Below are 17,810 nucleotides of genomic sequence, written 5' to 3' on the forward strand. Positions count from 1 at the left end.
TTTTTTTAATTCTCCCTCTCTATTCCACAATTGTCATTGCAGTACCTCTCCAAATTGACTTGTATTCATTTATTGCCCCTCTAGAGAGAGTTAACTATAAACTCATCAATGCTAGAAATTATTTCACTTTGGTCTTTTCTACCCCTGGCACCTAGCCTAGTGCCTGGCACATAATAAATAATTAATGTGTTTATTAATTGATTTTGATTTGACCCTAATAGTGTGAAGGATTCTAACATATTTACTGCCTATTGTAGGAGAAATCTTATGAGACTGAAAGTATATAACATGAAGTGATATAATCCTGATAATTAAAAAAGGTTATAAGTGACATGGACTTTAGGACTTTGTTACAGAGTGGAGTTCAATCTTTTTTTTTTATAATTTTCTTCTTATAGGTGTTTGAACCTATGGTAATTTGTATGACTTTTTCTAGAATTTTGCCTCTAAAACCTGCTAAAAAAAGAGTAAAGGTCAAAAAATTTGTCTGTCCAATTTCCTATAAAGCATCTCTATAATGATTGCAGAAGAGAAACTTAATAACACCACTCGTACTGATCCTGTACCATTTAAACTGAATTCAGCAAGGACAGCTAGGTAGCAGAGTGGATAGAGTATCAGGCCAGGGTTGGGAAGCATTGGGTTTAAATGTGACCTCACACACTTCCTAGCAAATCCTGGATGTGATCCTGGACAAGTTAACTTAACCTCGATTGCTGAGAATTGATTCTTCTTAGAACTGATGCTAAGACAGAAGGTAAGGATTAAAAATAATAATAAAATGAGTCTGGCAAACTAAATTTACTCTTATCTGTCATCCTTTGCTATTACTCTGGAAGATCTTTCTCTTTCAAACCTGCACTTGTGTGACCCTGGGCAAGTCACTTGACCCTCATTGCCTAGCCCTTACCACTCTTCTGCCTTGGAGCCAATGCACAGTATTGACTCCAAGATGGAAGGTAAGGGTTTAAAAAAAAAACCTGCACTTGTGTTCCTGAGCTATAGAAATATAAATTAAATCATTTAGTGTTTTGAAGTAACTTTTTTTTGCTTTTAAATAGTAATGAAACAACTGAATTTATTATATTTTCACTTTGCAGATATACAAAATTATCAGATCCTGCCAATTGGCTAAAAATAGATCCTGTTAATGGGCAGATTACCACAATAGCTGTTTTGGATAGAGAATCGCCAAATGTGAAAAACAACATGTACAATGCTACTTTTCTAGCTTCGGACAATGGTAAATATTTTAATTTGTCTGCCATAATTTCTCTTTTTCATAGGTACTGTAATGCCACATTTATTCAGTGTCATCAAAATATGACATGGTCAAGAAATATGAGTATCTGAGACTATGGAAATGATTCTCTAGGTGTTAGAATGTTTTATCTTAATGGAAATTCTCATAAAATATATTTCAGAATTTTGTGCCTTCTGAAATAGAGTATATAAAATTCAATGCAATCTTCTCAGTTATTCAGTGTTACCTTATTAACACATTCATCTATACATATATGTGTACATACATTTATTTATAGATACATAAATGTATACACATGGGAGTGTCTCTGTCTCTCTGCTTCCCTCCCCCCCTCGTCTTTCTCTCTCTCTCTCTCTCTCTCTCTCTCTCTCTCTCTCTCTCTCTCTCTCACTATCTATAGGACTCTGCTATCAGATAGGTCTTGTTCACATTTCTCAGATTATTTGACCCCAAATTAAATTATCTCATACTTTTATTTTTTAATTATTGCGTCTGTTTTTATAGTATTTCATTCACTCTCTTCCTTGGCTGTCACAAAATTGTGAGCTTGCTGCCATCAGTGTGTTGTCTCTCCTCTCTTCTAATTTTCTACCTCTAATTTGACATAAATTTGAAAACAGATTAATAAGTTGTTATAATTGCATATAAAATAAAAGAAAATGGGCTTTGAGTAGAGCTACACAAAGAATCTGAGAAATAAGTTAATGTTATGATAGCAGCATTTGTTAGAGTGTGTCCAAATACTGTTAGAGAAGTGGTACACTTTTAAGGAACAGATGTTTGCTTTATCCTGTTGTTAAATTATGTCCAATTCTTTGTGATACCATGGACCAAAGCTATCTATGGAATTTTCTTGGCAAGAATACTTTGCCATTTTTTTCTCCAGTGGATCATTTTATCAGGCAGAGTCACATAGCTAGGAAATATCTGAGACTGGATGTGAACTCAGATTTTTCTGACTCCCAAGGTGCATTACTACATCCACTGAGCTACCTCGCTGTCTCCCAAAAGAGGGGAGGTGAAGTGACTTGCCCAAGGTTACACAGCTAGGAAGTGTCTGAGACTGGATTTGAAACGGTCTTGTCATTGAATTAATGCCTAACAGACTCTCCTTGTCAAAGTTGTGACAATTTGCATTGGATAGAGACCTTTTCTACCTGATTTTTTTTTATTCTTAACTCTTCTGAAGAAATATATTGTAGATGAGGAGCAATAATAAAATTAGGAAGGCAGAGTTATTTACCTCTATAGTAAATGATCTCAAACATGATGCTTTTTGAGTTTGTGTTTCTGCTATTTGTAATTTTCCTTTTTTTTCCCCCTTGAGCTTTGGTATCAATTGTCATTTTATGCTACTGTATCAATATCTGGCAGCTTCAGATTTCTATTTGGCTGTTTCTATTCTGACTAGATGACCAAGTATCATTCGTACAATCATACGTTAAGCATCTACTTTGATATAAATTACTCTCTTAGCTATTGAGGAGGCAAAGGAAGGAAACAGAAGAATATAAAAATAAATAAGATATTTCAGTCTTCGAGGTGTTTTCAAGCTTGTCAGAACATATTAATACCTCCAGGGCTTGTGGTTTCTTTGATGTGGGAACTCTTCCATCTTAATTAGATACAAACCTATCTACAATTTTTAGTCTCCAGGAATGACCTGAGTTGGAACAGTTGGGATTCGAGCCTAACACAGTAACATACAAAATTGCCAAAATCATGGATAAAACTAACAATAAGAAACCCTTTCTGAGACCTTATAGTTTCCCTCATTTGATTGGGTGTATGGTCTTTGGGGTAGTGACAAGGCTAGCCTTGGAGTCAGAAGGACTCATCTTTCTGAATTTAAATCCATCCTAAGATATTTCCTAGCTGTATCACTTAACTGTGCTTGCCTCAGTTTCCTTTTATATAAAATGAACTGGAGAAGTAAATGGCAAACTACTTCAGGATCTTTGCCAAGAAAACCCCAAATGGGGTCATGAAGAATTGGACAAAACTGAACAACAGCAACAAAATATGGACTTTTTTTGATGCACCTGATTGATGATTCCCTGTTTATTTTATGTGTGTGTGTGTTTGGGCATCACGGCCACATTCAAAATAGTTAAAGTTTCAGAGTAAGTGCTGTTTAGAATTTAACAATATTCTCCTTAGTGATACTTTAACCATTACAGGATTGAATTCTGTATAGCCATTTAGAAAGAACAATGATATTGTAACAGTAAACCTCAAGTTTTAAAAACTGTAAAGGTTGGAGCTCCATGATTTAAAAAAAACAAACAAACTTGTTTCTCTTAGACTATCAAGATATGCACAGTTAAAAGAACCAATCCCATCATAACTTTCAAGAAGAATAATAGTATCCAAGAATGCTGAAGGAATATGTGATACATTTCAGATATATTACTTTTTATAGTAAATCTCCATGATGACAGTTATAGTGTAATTGATATTTCTTCACCCTGACTCCATATAAGTTGGTGTTCAAAAACAAAGTGCCATTGATAGCTTTGATTGAAACATTTTTTGCCATGGCCTGTCAAGAGAAAATCCTTGTGCCAGTCAGTAAAGGAAACATTTACCTTTGTTTTATACTGTCCATGAGCAACAGACAGCTTTCTCTCTTTGGAACTAAAAGCCATAGCTCTTATGATGTATGTGTGTAGAGGGAATTATTGGGAGGCGATTGGTTCAACCATGTATGCCTTAATTTGTCAGCTTTAGTCATTTAATTTTTTTTCCTGTGCTCATGGTTAATATATATTTAATTGGGTTTTTTGGTTCATCATTAATATGTATTTAATTGAATTATTGATGATCAGAGACAACTAGAGTTCCTGGGGATTGATACTTCCTAGCTGTGTGATGTCAGGCAAGTCATTTCACCTTAGCCCTTAACTTTTCTCCCTTGTTACTGATACTCAATATATTGTCTAAGATGGAAGATTAAGGTTTAAAAAAAAGAAATATGATGATCAGACACTATGTGACTCACTTTTTTTCTTTTAAGGCCCTTTTACATATATTTTTCTCACTCTTTCTTTATGTGTACATACCTCCTCACACACAAAGTGTGTTTGTATATGTATTTACACAATATATATATAGATATGTGTGCTTATACATACAAGCACACAGTTCTTTCAATGGATTTGTAGAAATATACTTATGTATTATAAAGGCTGGAGTTGTGGTTTTGAAAATCATGTGACCCAGGGACAGCTAGATAAGAGAATGGATAAAGGGCCAAGCCCAGAGTCAGGAGGACCTCAGACACTTCTTCACTGTGTATGTGAACTTGGCACGTCACTTAACTTCAGTTGCTTAGCCCTTACTGCCCTTCTGCCTCGGAACTAGGACTTATTAACTGTTGTCATCTAGAAGGTAAAAGTTTAAATTGAATGAATCAATAAATAAGTGAAAATCATGAAACCCCTTAAGATATCTCCCCCAGTCTACCAGCAACCACAGTATCCATGTATTAGAATTATAAGCTACCTATCTACAGCTCTATATAGATCTCTATCTACTAGAATTCATGATTCATTGAAAAAAGGGGATACTTCAAAACCTCACTTGATTCCTATATGTTAATTATTGTGAGTGTTTATATTATATATGTGCTTGCATGCATAAAAGTGCACACATGGCATCCCAAAAGTCTTAGTGCATTTTTATGTTCCTAAGACTTTTAGGATACCATATGTGTATGTTTATGTATGTGTATCTGTATATAGGTATGCATAAGATTTAATTTTATATCATTATTATTATAGATATTTATATTTATGTATATATGTATCTCCCCATGTGTGTAAGATTTAAAGCACTTTAAATTTTTGTGTGGGGATGTTTCATTTTTTTTTTCAAATTTCCATTTGGGATTATTCATCTGTCACAGTCTCAGTTTTAACTGACAGTATTTGTGGAATAGTTAAGGTAGGATAGCTTAACATTTTTCAACCTAGAAATTTAGAGAAGCATATAAAGAGGTGACAGGTCCCATCATACAGTGCCATCATCAGCCTTCATCTTGAGCTCAGTTCTGGGTTTAAGAAGGACCCTGATAACATGAATGCCAGGGGATGGAAATCAGGACAGGATGACAAAATTCCTTGGGTCTGTGAAGGAACTAGAGATATATAAACATCACAAATGTGAAGGACTGCTGTGTGGAAGAGAGGTTAGAATGATTGATTCCCCCTCCCCAACCCCCCCGGCCCCTGAGATCAGAACCAGAAGCACCAGGAGGTGGAAGTGGGAGAGACATATTTAAGTTTGAAATCAGTAAAATCTTCCTCCTCCTGCACCCACGTGGAATGAGCTCCCCTAAGAATGAGGGTGTCCCTTTCCTTGGAGTTCTTCCTAATGACACCTTTCATGTTTGGTCTTGATTAGATGGCAGCTGAGGTACCTTCTAGCTTTCAAATTCATTCTGTGCTCCAAGGCATTCTTCAGCTGGCTTCCTTTCTTCCTTTCACTCTTATCAGCCCATCTCTGCTTCCTGGGTAGCTCCCTGAAACATATTACCCTCAAGAGAGATGATTTTCCCTTTTATTCAGACTGGTTGTTGTCATACTTAGTGACTGGTGTCTCTCACTTCACTCACATTTTTTGTTTCTCAGGGCAGTTCTTCCTCTCCAAGGAAGTGTTCTCAAGTTAACCCTGCCCAACAATAATCTTTTCATTCATTTGACTTGATGCATGGCTTCATTTTTAATTCCCTTAGCCACTTTCCAACTCTACAGGCATGACTCAGTCATATATTCTGCCTGAAGGCAGGATGCTGGACCACATAAGTCTTGTGAGGTACCTTCCTATATTCATTTATGATCATTTAATCTGTTCTAAACTAGGTATTCATTCAGCCCTTTGTTAAACCCCTCCTGCATTCTTGACTGTAAGGATATTAAACTGAAAAGATGAGCAACTATAAAAAGTCTCTGTCCCTTAAAATGTTTTAGTCTAGAGGGCAATTAGGTTGCTCAGTGGATAGAGAAACAAACCTGGAGATGGGAAATCCTGGGTTCAAATAAGAACTCAGAATTTTCCCAGCTGAGCTAGTCATTTAAACTTCATCATCTAGCCCATGTCACTCTCCTATCTTAGAACCAATACATGGAGACATATTATTTAAGATGGGAGAGAAGAGTTAAAAAAAGAAATGGGGAGAAGATGCACAAATGAAGTAAAATACATGATAAAGTGTGATTGGAGCAAAAGAGAGCTCTTGGAAAATCTAATAAAGGAAAAATACACCCTCAGTTGAGGGTGGAGAGGCAGGAGACTGGGGAAGGTTTTACATTTTGCTTTTATAAATAACTTCTCATTGGTTTTATGCAACTGTATCTTGCCTTGGCAGGGGTCATTTATCCAGCTCCTTTTCTGTTCCTCACTACTTAACAGAATGCCAGAAACATGCCAGTTATTGCATAGAAATACTGAGGTGCAGTGCTTGCATGAAGCTACTGTGCATGATTCATTGTAATGGCCACATTACCATTCCAGAAAAGCAGCAAGAGACCAAGTGCCCAATAGCATTCAGCCTAGGTACCTGAGCAAGGGAATTTCCCAAGCCTGCATAGTTATGAGGGCAAGAAAAATAGATGTTTTAAGTGCTTTGCTGTAGTTGCAAAATTTATCAGCAGTTTGGTTTTTATCATCATTATTATTATTATCACCATTAAATTGTTTTATCTTTATTTCCCTTGCAAGGAATTCCTCCTATGAGTGGAACTGGCACATTGCAAATTTATTTACTTGACATTAATGACAATGCCCCCCAAGTGCTACCTCAAGAGGCAGAGACCTGTGAAACTCCAGACCCCAATTCAATTAACATCACAGCACTTGATTATGACATTGATCCAAATGCTGGACCATTTGCTTTTGATCTTCCTTTGTCTCCAGCAAGTATCAAGAGGAATTGGACCATCACTCGGCTTAATGGTAAAAGCTAGTTAATTGCTTGAATGTGTGTGTGGATGAGGGGTTTTTAGAACAGAAAATCTTTATTTCATCCTTAAATCTTCAGTGATTAAAAATATCTTAACCAATATGTCAAGTTTAAAAAAAGATAATTCTTCTTCAAGATCGTTCTCAAAGACTATGGTATCAATAAAACCATGGAGTGTAATCTCTTCTAGGTGTTATCAGGATGAAAAGGCTTTCATAAAAGTTTGTGGGATATTGATATTGGACTATGCCAACTAAATAATGAATAATAAGTCTGGGAACTAGGTAATAGGTTTTTGCCAATGATGATGACCTGTGAAATAAGATATTATTTCAAAGTATCTCCAAAGATAATACTACTTGTATATTTTTAGGAAACTTAACTTCCAGTGCTATAATCAATCTTTTTATAAATTTAGCTTTATTTAACATAGATCATGGGGTTGTTTTGCACATACAATACATTAAATTCACAGCTTTTTTTTCCTCATTAAATAGGTGATTTTGCTCAGCTCAATTTAAAAATAAAATTTCTTGAGGCTGGTATCTATGAAGTTCCAATAATAATCACTGATTCAGGAAATCCTCCCAAATCCAACACTTCTGTTCTTCGAGTGAAAGTTTGCCAGTGTGACTCCAATGGAGATTGTACTGATGTTGATCGAATTGTGGGTGCTGGGCTTGGAACAGGTGCTATTATTGCCATTCTACTTTGCATCATCATCTTACTCAGTAAGTACATAACTATTAAAAGGCAATGTTTCTATATCAACAGTAAGAATTTTTAATGACGAAAATGGATATGATTTTAAAAGTTACCTGGCAATTTCATTCAGAGATCTGTATTTCAGGTCTCTAAACATTTTCTCTGCCATAACACATAAGAGAGTCAGTTCTGAATTTGAAAAAGAATATTTGGGGATTTTTTTTCTAAAATTTTTCACCAAAGCTAGTTGTGTAATTTTTATGTGCTCCACATATAGAAATATATACATATATAAGGTAATGTGTTGAACATTCTTAACTTTTAGTACTTATTTTATGGATTGAATATTATAGCATTTATTTTCTAATAGAAGAAAATAGGTATATTATTTCCATTCACTTTCTTTCACATAAAATCAATAAGAAATCTGTACCAATTATATAAGAATCAAAGTGCATGATTATGAAGTGCTTAATAAAACAGTGTTCTTTTATATCTCTTTTTATGTGTATATGTACATACATATATACATCCCTATTGAAATAGATAATAGAAAATATGACATGGTCCAACTAAGTTCCTGACTTTATAATAAAATTAGATTTTTAAAAGTGCCTTTTTTAAGAGTCACTTTCCAATCCTCAGTTCAGTGGAATGCAGGAAATTAGCTATTGAAAGGTACTTTTGGCACCACCTCTAACTATGAAGGTTTAAAAAAATAAATTGCGTAGGCTCTGTGTTTTATTGTAGAGTTGTAGTGGGACTTGGTTTATTGTGTGAACATGTTATGCACCAATCACTTTTTGAAAATGTCAGCTATTTCCTTTATGTTTTTTCCATTTACAAGTGGTCTGGTAATTTTATATTTCTCCCCTTTATTCCAAGCAATTGCTATATAAGGGGGGGAGAGGGAGACATGTGTGTCCTACACAGAGAAAGCTGTCTATAATTTGAAACCTCTGTGCTATACTCATAATCCATTCACATTAGATTTACCAACAGAACAATGCCAAATGAAATCATGTATCTCGCTCTAAAAGAAAGATATTTAGTTTTATGACCAATAGTAAAAATGTGCTAAAATGGTGGTCATTAAATTTTTTTCCTTCAGGATGTTAAGTGATCTCCTTAGAATTTTTTTTAAAGGCTTGTTTCTAGATGTAGAATAGGGGATAGATTTCTTTTCTAACTGAAATGTGAACTCATAGACTTTTTGCCTGAAAAGAAAGCCTAGACAGGATAGATTGTGACAAAGGTGTAAGATTAATTTAGGTGAGAATTTTAATCAATGATTTTTAGTGAACCAAAATGGAAAGTACACTGGAGTCGATTTTATGTAACATCAACCCCTTTGGAGAATTATAGGTCCTTGGCCTGTCATAAAATAATGTGAAGTATGAATTGTGAAGGTCCTGAAGGTATTCCAACATATGAACTAATTATTTTCGAGTCAACTAATCTGAAATTCGTAAATTGGATTTGAAAAGGAAAGGCAGTATGTAGAAAGGAAAGCTCTAAATTCTTTTAGCTGCTCTAGCCATGTGGCCATAGGCAACTCAGTTAATTTAATTGAATTGTTGTTTCCTCAGCTCTATAACAAGGAATGCTTGACCCGCCTGACTCATAAGTTGGCTGTGAAGATTAAATTAATGTATCTGGATATTACCAAAAAAAAAACCAACCCAAAAAAACACTTTGTCTTAAAAACATGACACAAGTTTTTAGAAGCTAAAAATAATACGTGTTATATTTTTCTCCTTTCATTTTCCTTACTAGTACTGGTATTAATGTTTGTTGTATGGATGAAACGTCGTGATAAGGAACGTCAAGCCAAACAGCTTTTGATAGACCCAGAAGATGATGTAAGAGACAATATCTTGAAATATGATGAGGAAGGTGGAGGAGAAGAAGACCAGGTGAGAAGCATAATATAATTACATTATATAGTTGTCAAACATATAACTTTAAAGATATGGGAAATGACTACAAAATTTAAGAGCATTTTGAAATTCCCATCAAATCTTTGAATTGACTATATTCATATAAAAACACAGATTATCCTCATTTGGTGATGATTCTTTGTTTCATTTAAATTGTTGCCATCTCAGAGAACCGCATTAATGTTCTTATCATTATACAGGCATCAACAATTCCCAAGTGCACAGGGAATCATGAAACATTAGGCTTAGTCCAATTTGAGTAATTACATTCTAACCATATTTCAATTCAACTTAATTTAATAAACTTTTTAAAAAAACATCCTACTACTATGTATAAGACTCTGTGCTAAGAACTAGGAAAATAAAGACAGTTGCAAAGGCTTTGTCCATACCCCTCCCACCCCCAGGATTAACACAGCACCTGACCCATAGTATGCACTCAGGAAATACTTGTTGACTTAATAAAACAGTTCCTGCCCCAGTAGAACTCTCCATTCTTCTAGAGAAATACAACATGTACAAAGACATCCAGTAAACATTTCTTAAGTGCCTGCTATAGGCCAAAAAAAGGTAAAAGAACCTCCTTGCCTTTAAGAAGCTCACAATCTAACAGAGGAGACAATGGACAAACAACTATGGACACCTAAACCATATACATCTTAAACAGGACATAAATATTGGGTAAAAATGCATTCGGTGGTACAAAATAATTTTGGGAAGGAAAATGATCACTGTTTCCCTGGAATATTACAATGGTCTTCTAATTGGTCTTCCTGCCCTCGAGTGTCTCCTCTCTCATCCATCCTTTATATAGTTATTATTTAGGAATATCAATTCATCAGCTGAGTTGGAGGAGGGAAGGAAAATACCAGAGGCAGCAAAAGCAATTAAGAGGCTTTTTTAATGTTCTTTTTGAGAGATGTTGAGGACCTGAACCAAAGAGGTGACAGATGCCAAAGAGATTGTGAAGGATTGATAAAACTTGGCAACTGATTGTATATGGGGATTGTTACAGGGCGTATCTCAAGGTTAACTTTAGAGGAGTTGCAAACTGAACTGATTAAAAGGATGGTGATGCCATCAACAGATGTGGGAAAGGTTTAAGGATAGATGAGTTTGAGGGAAAATACAATACATTTTATTTGGGATATGTTGAATTTGAGATGACTTATTAAAAGTTCAAGAGGAGACTTCTGGTAGGCAGTCAATTTTATTATTGTATATATAGTGTATAGTCCTTTGTTGGACTAAAGAAGGGTACTATAGTTTTGGGAAGAAAATCTGATGTCCTAATTCTCAAAACAAAGAGAATAAAGACTACACATTGTAGGCAATAAACATGACTTAACTTTCTGTGGAAAATTCTAGGGCAGATCATTGAGGAAGATGATTGGCAAATCTGTAGAAAAGAAAATGATAATTAAAAATGATCCAACCTGACTTCATCAAGAATAATACATTCCAAACAAATTTCATTTTCATTTTTGACAAGATTACTAAATTGAGAGAGGAAGAGAGTCCTGTAGATCTGTTTTCCTTAGCTTTTGTGAAAGCTGTTGCCAACATTACTTATGCTTTTCTTGGGAAGAATATGAACAGATGTAGATTAGATAATAATCGAATTGGATCCAGTACTGGTTGAATGGTTATACTCAAATAGTAATTGTTAGTAGTTTAAAGTCAGCGTGGCAGAAAACATATATTTTTTCTTTTTTTTAATCCCATGTTGCTTGTGCTTAGCCCTGTCTATTACATATTTTTATCATCTACTTGGATAAAGACATAGGTGATATGCTCTTCTAATTTGTGGACATCATAAAATTTGTGTTGATAACTAACTCACTGGATGTTGTAAGGATCCAAAAGTATCTTGACTGATTATGATTAGAGAATTGGATTTCAATCACTTGAAATCCATTAGAGATAGATGTAAAGTTTTACAATGAGATACCAAAAAAAATCTGCTTCTCAAGTACAACATATGTTAAAGACAAGTTTTTGTTGCAGTTGATCTAAAAGATCTAAAATAGCAGCTGGTCTAAAAGAAACTTGATAGTTTTAGTGTACTACAAGCTCAATAGGAGTCAGCAATGTGATGAGATGTTCAAAAAAACTAATGAAATCTTGGGCCTGGATTAAGAGAATCATCAGATTTCCTGAACGTTTGGGATTTTCTTTTGTTTTATTTGTTTCATTTTTCTTTATTATAAGGAATGCCTCTCTGTAGGTGAGAGGGATTTAGTACAAAATAACAATGGTATAAAAATAAAAGTTATTAATAAAATGATTTTTGAAGTTAACTGAGTAGGACTTTGTGATACATCTGCTCATTTAAGCACATTTTCATCTTGTATGTCTTTGCATGTGGAAGAATAGATTTCATACATATGTAAAATCTATCAGATTTTCATAAACAGGAAGACTTTCCTTCCCTATTTTAGCCATCAGATGGGATATGAGAAGCACTGCGACATCTTATAGTCAAGAAAACATGCTTCAGGCCCTGCCCCTGACACATACTGCTTGTGTGACTTTAGGCAGTGTGCTTAACTTCTTAGTGACTCTTGCAATCCTTGTACTATATGTTAAAGACAAATTACTGATCTGAGTTTCTGGAGATAGTCTATATACCGGCAGTTCCTTACAGCAGTGAAATTATAGGTCTGCATCTCAAGCCTTCAGAGAAAACAGATAGTTTTCATCAATAGGGCTCTAGCCAACATGCATCTTTATTTTGTAATTTTATGAAAGGGAACATCTATCTATCTATATATGCATATATACTAGTTTCCTTTTATTTTTAAAAAAATCACCTTATTTTCAAATCTTTCTTTTTTTCCTATCTTTTTTACTTTCTCAGCATTTGTGTGTCTGTACTCTATCTTTTTATTCTTTTCCTTCTGTTGATTAATATCCTTGACTTTCATGAGTCATATCCATTACTTAGAAGAAACTAGAGTTAAAAAGATGGGACTTTATTTCAGAGAGAAGCTTCAGATATTTTTTTATTTGTGCAGAAAAAATACCCTCCTTTCCCCTTATTTCTTTTTATCTCCTTCCTGTACTCTTCATGATATAATTAATTCTTTGGTGACTTCTCTTTAGTACATGCCTTCACTTAACACTAATTTCCATTTGATCCCCATCTCTAATATAGACATCATTGTATGGGTTTGGATTTTGGTTTGGGCAAACATAAAATTTTAAGATTTTTTTCTTGTTAATTCCACAATCTGAAGTTATTCTGTAATATTATTTTTAGTTTTTTTTTTATTGTTCAGTCAGTTTAGTCATGTTTGACTTTTTGTGTCCCCATTTGGAGAGTCCTTGGCAAAGATCTTGGAATGGTTTGCCATTCATTTCCTTCTCCGGCTTATTTTAGTGATGAGGAAATGAGGCAAATGGGGTTAAGTGACTTGCTCAGGGCTCCACAGCTAGCTAGTGTCTAAGGCTAGATTTGAACTCAGGAAAACAAGTCGTCTTCACTTCATGCGTGGCACTCTATCCATCAAGGCACCTGTTTTTAGTTCTCATGTAGAATTATAGCAAACTCCCCACAATGAGTTTCATGATCACAGAGTAAGTCTTGTTTGGCTCTGTGGCTTACATTAGAGGAACTTTATATTCCAAATAAAGTACAAATGGAGTTGGAGATAGTCAAAGGATGATAGTTCTAAACAGGACTGTAGAGGCCACATAAATTATTACAAAACCAATCTCCCTCATTTTGCAGATGAGAAAACCATTGCCTATAAAGGTTGAAATGACTTGCCTATGGTCATACAAAGATATGCAGGATTTGATCCTAGGTTTTCTGATTCTACTTTCTCCTATATTTTGAAGCCTAGCAAATAGACTAAAAAGGTTCAAAATTAAAGTAAGATATCCTCCAATATATGTAAAAGATGTAGAAGCTGGTATAAGGTCATATGCAGATACAACTGTTTTTCTTTCTTTAATCACCCAACCCCAAGCTTCCTTACTATCCTAATAGTCTTATGTAAGTAACTGATACCATTTAAAAATTCCACAGAACCTAAGTTACCATTATAAGAGAATCTCAAAAGTGAGTGAACTTATTGTTATCCTTTGGGCCTTTTTTTGGTTTGTTTTGGGTTTTTTTAGGCCAGTAGTCTATGCCAGTGAATTGCTTTCATCTGGTCAGAACTGAAACCACCAGCTTATTTTGTAACTCAGGGTCATTTCATAGTTATAGTTTTCAAAACCTCACTCATTGAGCTATTGCCACATATTTAAAATGAGGCATCGCTAGTGCCAAGATACACACATAGTCATTTTTGTGCTTGCCAACAAACAATTTTAAGCATCAGTGGGAAAAAATTTTCTGCCTGATAAAGTGAAATATTTGATTCTTCTACATGGTATAGAATATATTCTGTGTTAATCATTGAAGTAGAGAAGAGGTAGCTATCTTCTTGTTCAGGTTTCCATTTTTTAGTAAGGAATCTTTTTATCAGATTCAGTATATCTGGTTTCTTTCATTTTAAATTATACTTGGTAGTTTTTATTCCATTCTGTCAGTTTTTCTTCATTTTATGGATTTGCTTTTTCCTCTTTTTATGCTTGAGTGAAAAAGGGCATATATCAGGAAATATTAGTTTCCAACTGAATTTAAACTCATTTTTTCACTTTTCTCTAAATGCACTTTATATTTCTGTCTCTTGGAATTATTAAAAGGAATAGACTTGAGTACAATATGTTTTAATACTTCACAAAGTAAAGGAGTTAGATATTGAATGGAGTCCAGTTTGTCATTTTCTGTCTGTATTCCCCTCAATAAGTTAAAGAAAAAGTTATGGAAAACATCGTTTATTCTCTTTGAAGCCATTGTGATACTTTGTTTCTGTTGACTGCTTTGATTCTTAGGTAAGATCATTATTTAATTATTGCTGTCTAACTCAGTTTCATTTAATGCATTATGTTGAAGAAAAATAAATTTCTCAATGAAGTGAATTTTGAAGTGAAATTTCTCAGATAGTTTTACTAATAGTGGGGTCATTTTACAATGTTCGTGTCATCAAATAGTAGCAGTCACTCCTATAACTTTCCCCAAGTGGATTTTAATGGATATAGGTAGTCCGTTTCAGAGCTCAAGAGCACCTCCTCATGAAACTGTGCAACAGAATTATTCTCAGTAAACTTTCTGCCAATAACTTCATTCCTAAAGCTTCGAAGGCTTCATTGACATTGACCATTTTCCCCAGTTGCATTTTTAAACAATCCAAGGCATACCTATTATTTCCTGAGGTAGAAAAACTTGTCTTTGCTTCTCTTGATTCACAGAAACTTTAAATGGCTAATGTATCTTGTCCCAAGATCTTCTTAATACCAGGATCCTGCTCTGTTATATTCTCAATCTTTGAACTCTCACTTGGTAGGACCAAGGACACTATTGGAACTTGTTTCCCCAGTCTACAAAGGTCTTGTTAATTTGAGTATGGGGTGAATCTAAAGAGTTGGTGTTTATAGAAACACTAGGTTTACCTACAGCGACTAAAATCATCACTTTTCTAGTAGTTTCTCAGATTTTCAGAGAAAATATCCTATCATTAATGAAGACAGGCTCCAAAACCACCTTAGTTGCCTCTGTGCCTATAACTGCAGGTTCTGATTCTTGTTCATAAAATGTAACAGAAGTAAGCCAGTTTAGCAGGTCCAAGCTATGATAGATAACCAACACTTTGAAAGTAGGCTTTGTTTCTATGCAGAGTTGGGAGAGTAGAGTATTCATAGGATGGTCATTTAAAAAATATTTTTCCATGTTTACATGATTCATTCCTTACCCTCCCCTCTTCCTTCCCCACTCCTAGAGCTGACAAGCAATTCCACTGGGTTATACAAATGTTATCACTTGATACATATAGGATTGTCATTTGAGTAGACAATTGAATTTCAGTTTGAATCTTGGAAGTTTCCAGTCCAATGCTGTCCTTCTAGGATTTAATGTTGATTCTTTGAAGGCCATATATTATCAAATATAATGTTAACTCCTTTATAGTTAAAGTTTTCCAAGTCCTCCTTAATCCTTGTATCTTCCTTCTGAGACAAAACTCAGTTTATCATCATAAATAGTTCTTGCTCAAAGAGCTCCCATTTTAATGTGGAGACTATATAGAAAACTGTGTGTGTGCGTGCGTGCACTCATGCATGTGCACACACACACACAAACACACTAAGAATGAAAGACCCTAGCTCAGGGCAGGGAGCAGGGGAGAGCTAGGAATTACCTTTTGCAGGAGATGGAATTCAGACTCTCTTTAAGGAGGCCCAAAGTCCAAAGTAAGGAGGGGAGAACATTCCAAGGATGAGAGGCAAACACTGCAAAGACATAAGAGTTAGAGGCAGAGTGTCATGTGTGAAGAACAACAAGGAAGCCTTTGTGTCTGGATTGTAGAATATGAAAAGGGACAAATGTTAAAAAAAAACCTGGAAAGGTAGAGAGGGGTTTAGGATGTGAAAGGCTTACATAAGAGTTTCTACTATATAGGCATATCCCAAACCATATTCCCCTAACCAGCCTCATTTTGCAATCTAAAAAATCATTAATACATTACAAATAAACCGCATCTCAGTATAGCAGTTTAAAACCCTATTGTGTCATTCTTCTGACCTCCCAAGTCCCATGTTTCTGAGGAATAAATTTCCCCTCATGGCATTGTTTCATATAATAGCATGCTTTCATAGACTCAATTAACTATTTTTGGTTTTTTCAATAGGCAATAGGGAACTAATAAAGATTTGAAGACTGGAGAGAGCTATTACCAAAGTACTGCATAAGAAAAATTCATTTAGCAGTAGTATAAAAGAGTTTGGGGGTTCAGGTGATAGAGAATTACCCTACTAGAACATTATCCTAGTAGTCTAGGTGGCTGGGAAGGAGAGCAATGCGCTAGAACAACAATGGTAACACAGGTGTGAGAAATGTGAGAGTGGCTACCTCTTGTTCTCAGTGTCTCAAGAAGGCAGAACTAGGTCTGAAGAGAGGTGCTCATTTGGATAGAAAGAATAGTTGAGGCCATGGAAGTTAGTGAATTTACCAGAGAAGAAGTAGAGATGAAAGAGAAAAGGACCAAGGATATAATACTGGGAAATTCTACCTTAAAGGAAATAAACATCATAGGAAGAAAAAAAAGGAAGAAGCAGTTAGGAGGAAAACTGTGTTCATAAATTCAAAGAATATACTAATAGGAAGTGATGATGATTAGCAAAGTCAAAAAGTCTCAGAAGATGATTGAAAAATTCACCACAGGGCTTGATGATTAGGGAAGTCATTGCTCACCTTTGAGAGATTTTTCAGTGGAGTATTACTAATGTAATGAAAGCTAGGTTACAAGGAAAGTCAATGATGAGAGCAAACACAGATATTGGCAACAGACAATTTTTTAAAAATTGGGTGGCAAAAGTGGAGGAAGGAGAGGATAGACAGAAAGGTCAAAGAAAAGTGTTTTTTCCTTTTTTCAAGCTTCAGGAAAACTATATTTGTAGGAACATGGAAGGGAGTTGATGGAAAGGAAAAGTTTAAAAATGAATAGGAGGGTGATGGGGAATCAATGTCCCAGAAGTAGTGGGATGAAATGAGATCAAGGGCTAACCAGAGGGATGAGTGTTAATGGATAAAGGAGGAGTAGATGCTTTTCCTTCTGTGAATAGATACAAGGGAGGACAGTGTAAATGATGATGCAAAAAGAAGTGGAAGAGAAGTAATGTAGTATAGTGGGTAGATCACTGAATTTAGAATAAAAAACAGTCGTGTAGGAATCCTACTTAGAAGTTATGTGATCCTGAGCAAATCACATAGTATCTCTGGATCCGACTCAGTTCCCTTATTAGTCAAAAAGGATTGTACTTGACAATCTATTGAGTTCCTTTTGAGCTTTATTCCTTAATACTGTATGTTTTGAGGAATAAAGGATATAGA

At 34.9% G+C, this 17,810-nt stretch overlaps 1 protein-coding gene across 1 annotated transcript in view; it reads left to right on the forward strand.

The window, feature by feature from the left end:
• The window catches only part of CDH2 (cadherin 2), a 268,670-nt gene that overhangs the window by 217,549 nt on the left and 33,311 nt on the right, over positions 1–17,810 (forward strand). The window contains exons 11-14 of the mRNA XM_044666453.1: positions 1,101–1,243; positions 6,986–7,219; positions 7,724–7,957; positions 9,708–9,847. Of these exons, the coding sequence (XP_044522388.1) occupies positions 1,101–1,243; positions 6,986–7,219; positions 7,724–7,957; positions 9,708–9,847 (751 nt within the window). The remainder of the gene's footprint in view (positions 1–1,100; positions 1,244–6,985; positions 7,220–7,723; positions 7,958–9,707; positions 9,848–17,810) is intronic.

The sequence above is a fragment of the Gracilinanus agilis genome, chromosome 1, assembly GCF_016433145.1.
Source record: "Gracilinanus agilis isolate LMUSP501 chromosome 1, AgileGrace, whole genome shotgun sequence".
Lineage (NCBI taxonomy): Eukaryota > Metazoa > Chordata > Mammalia > Didelphimorphia > Didelphidae > Gracilinanus > Gracilinanus agilis.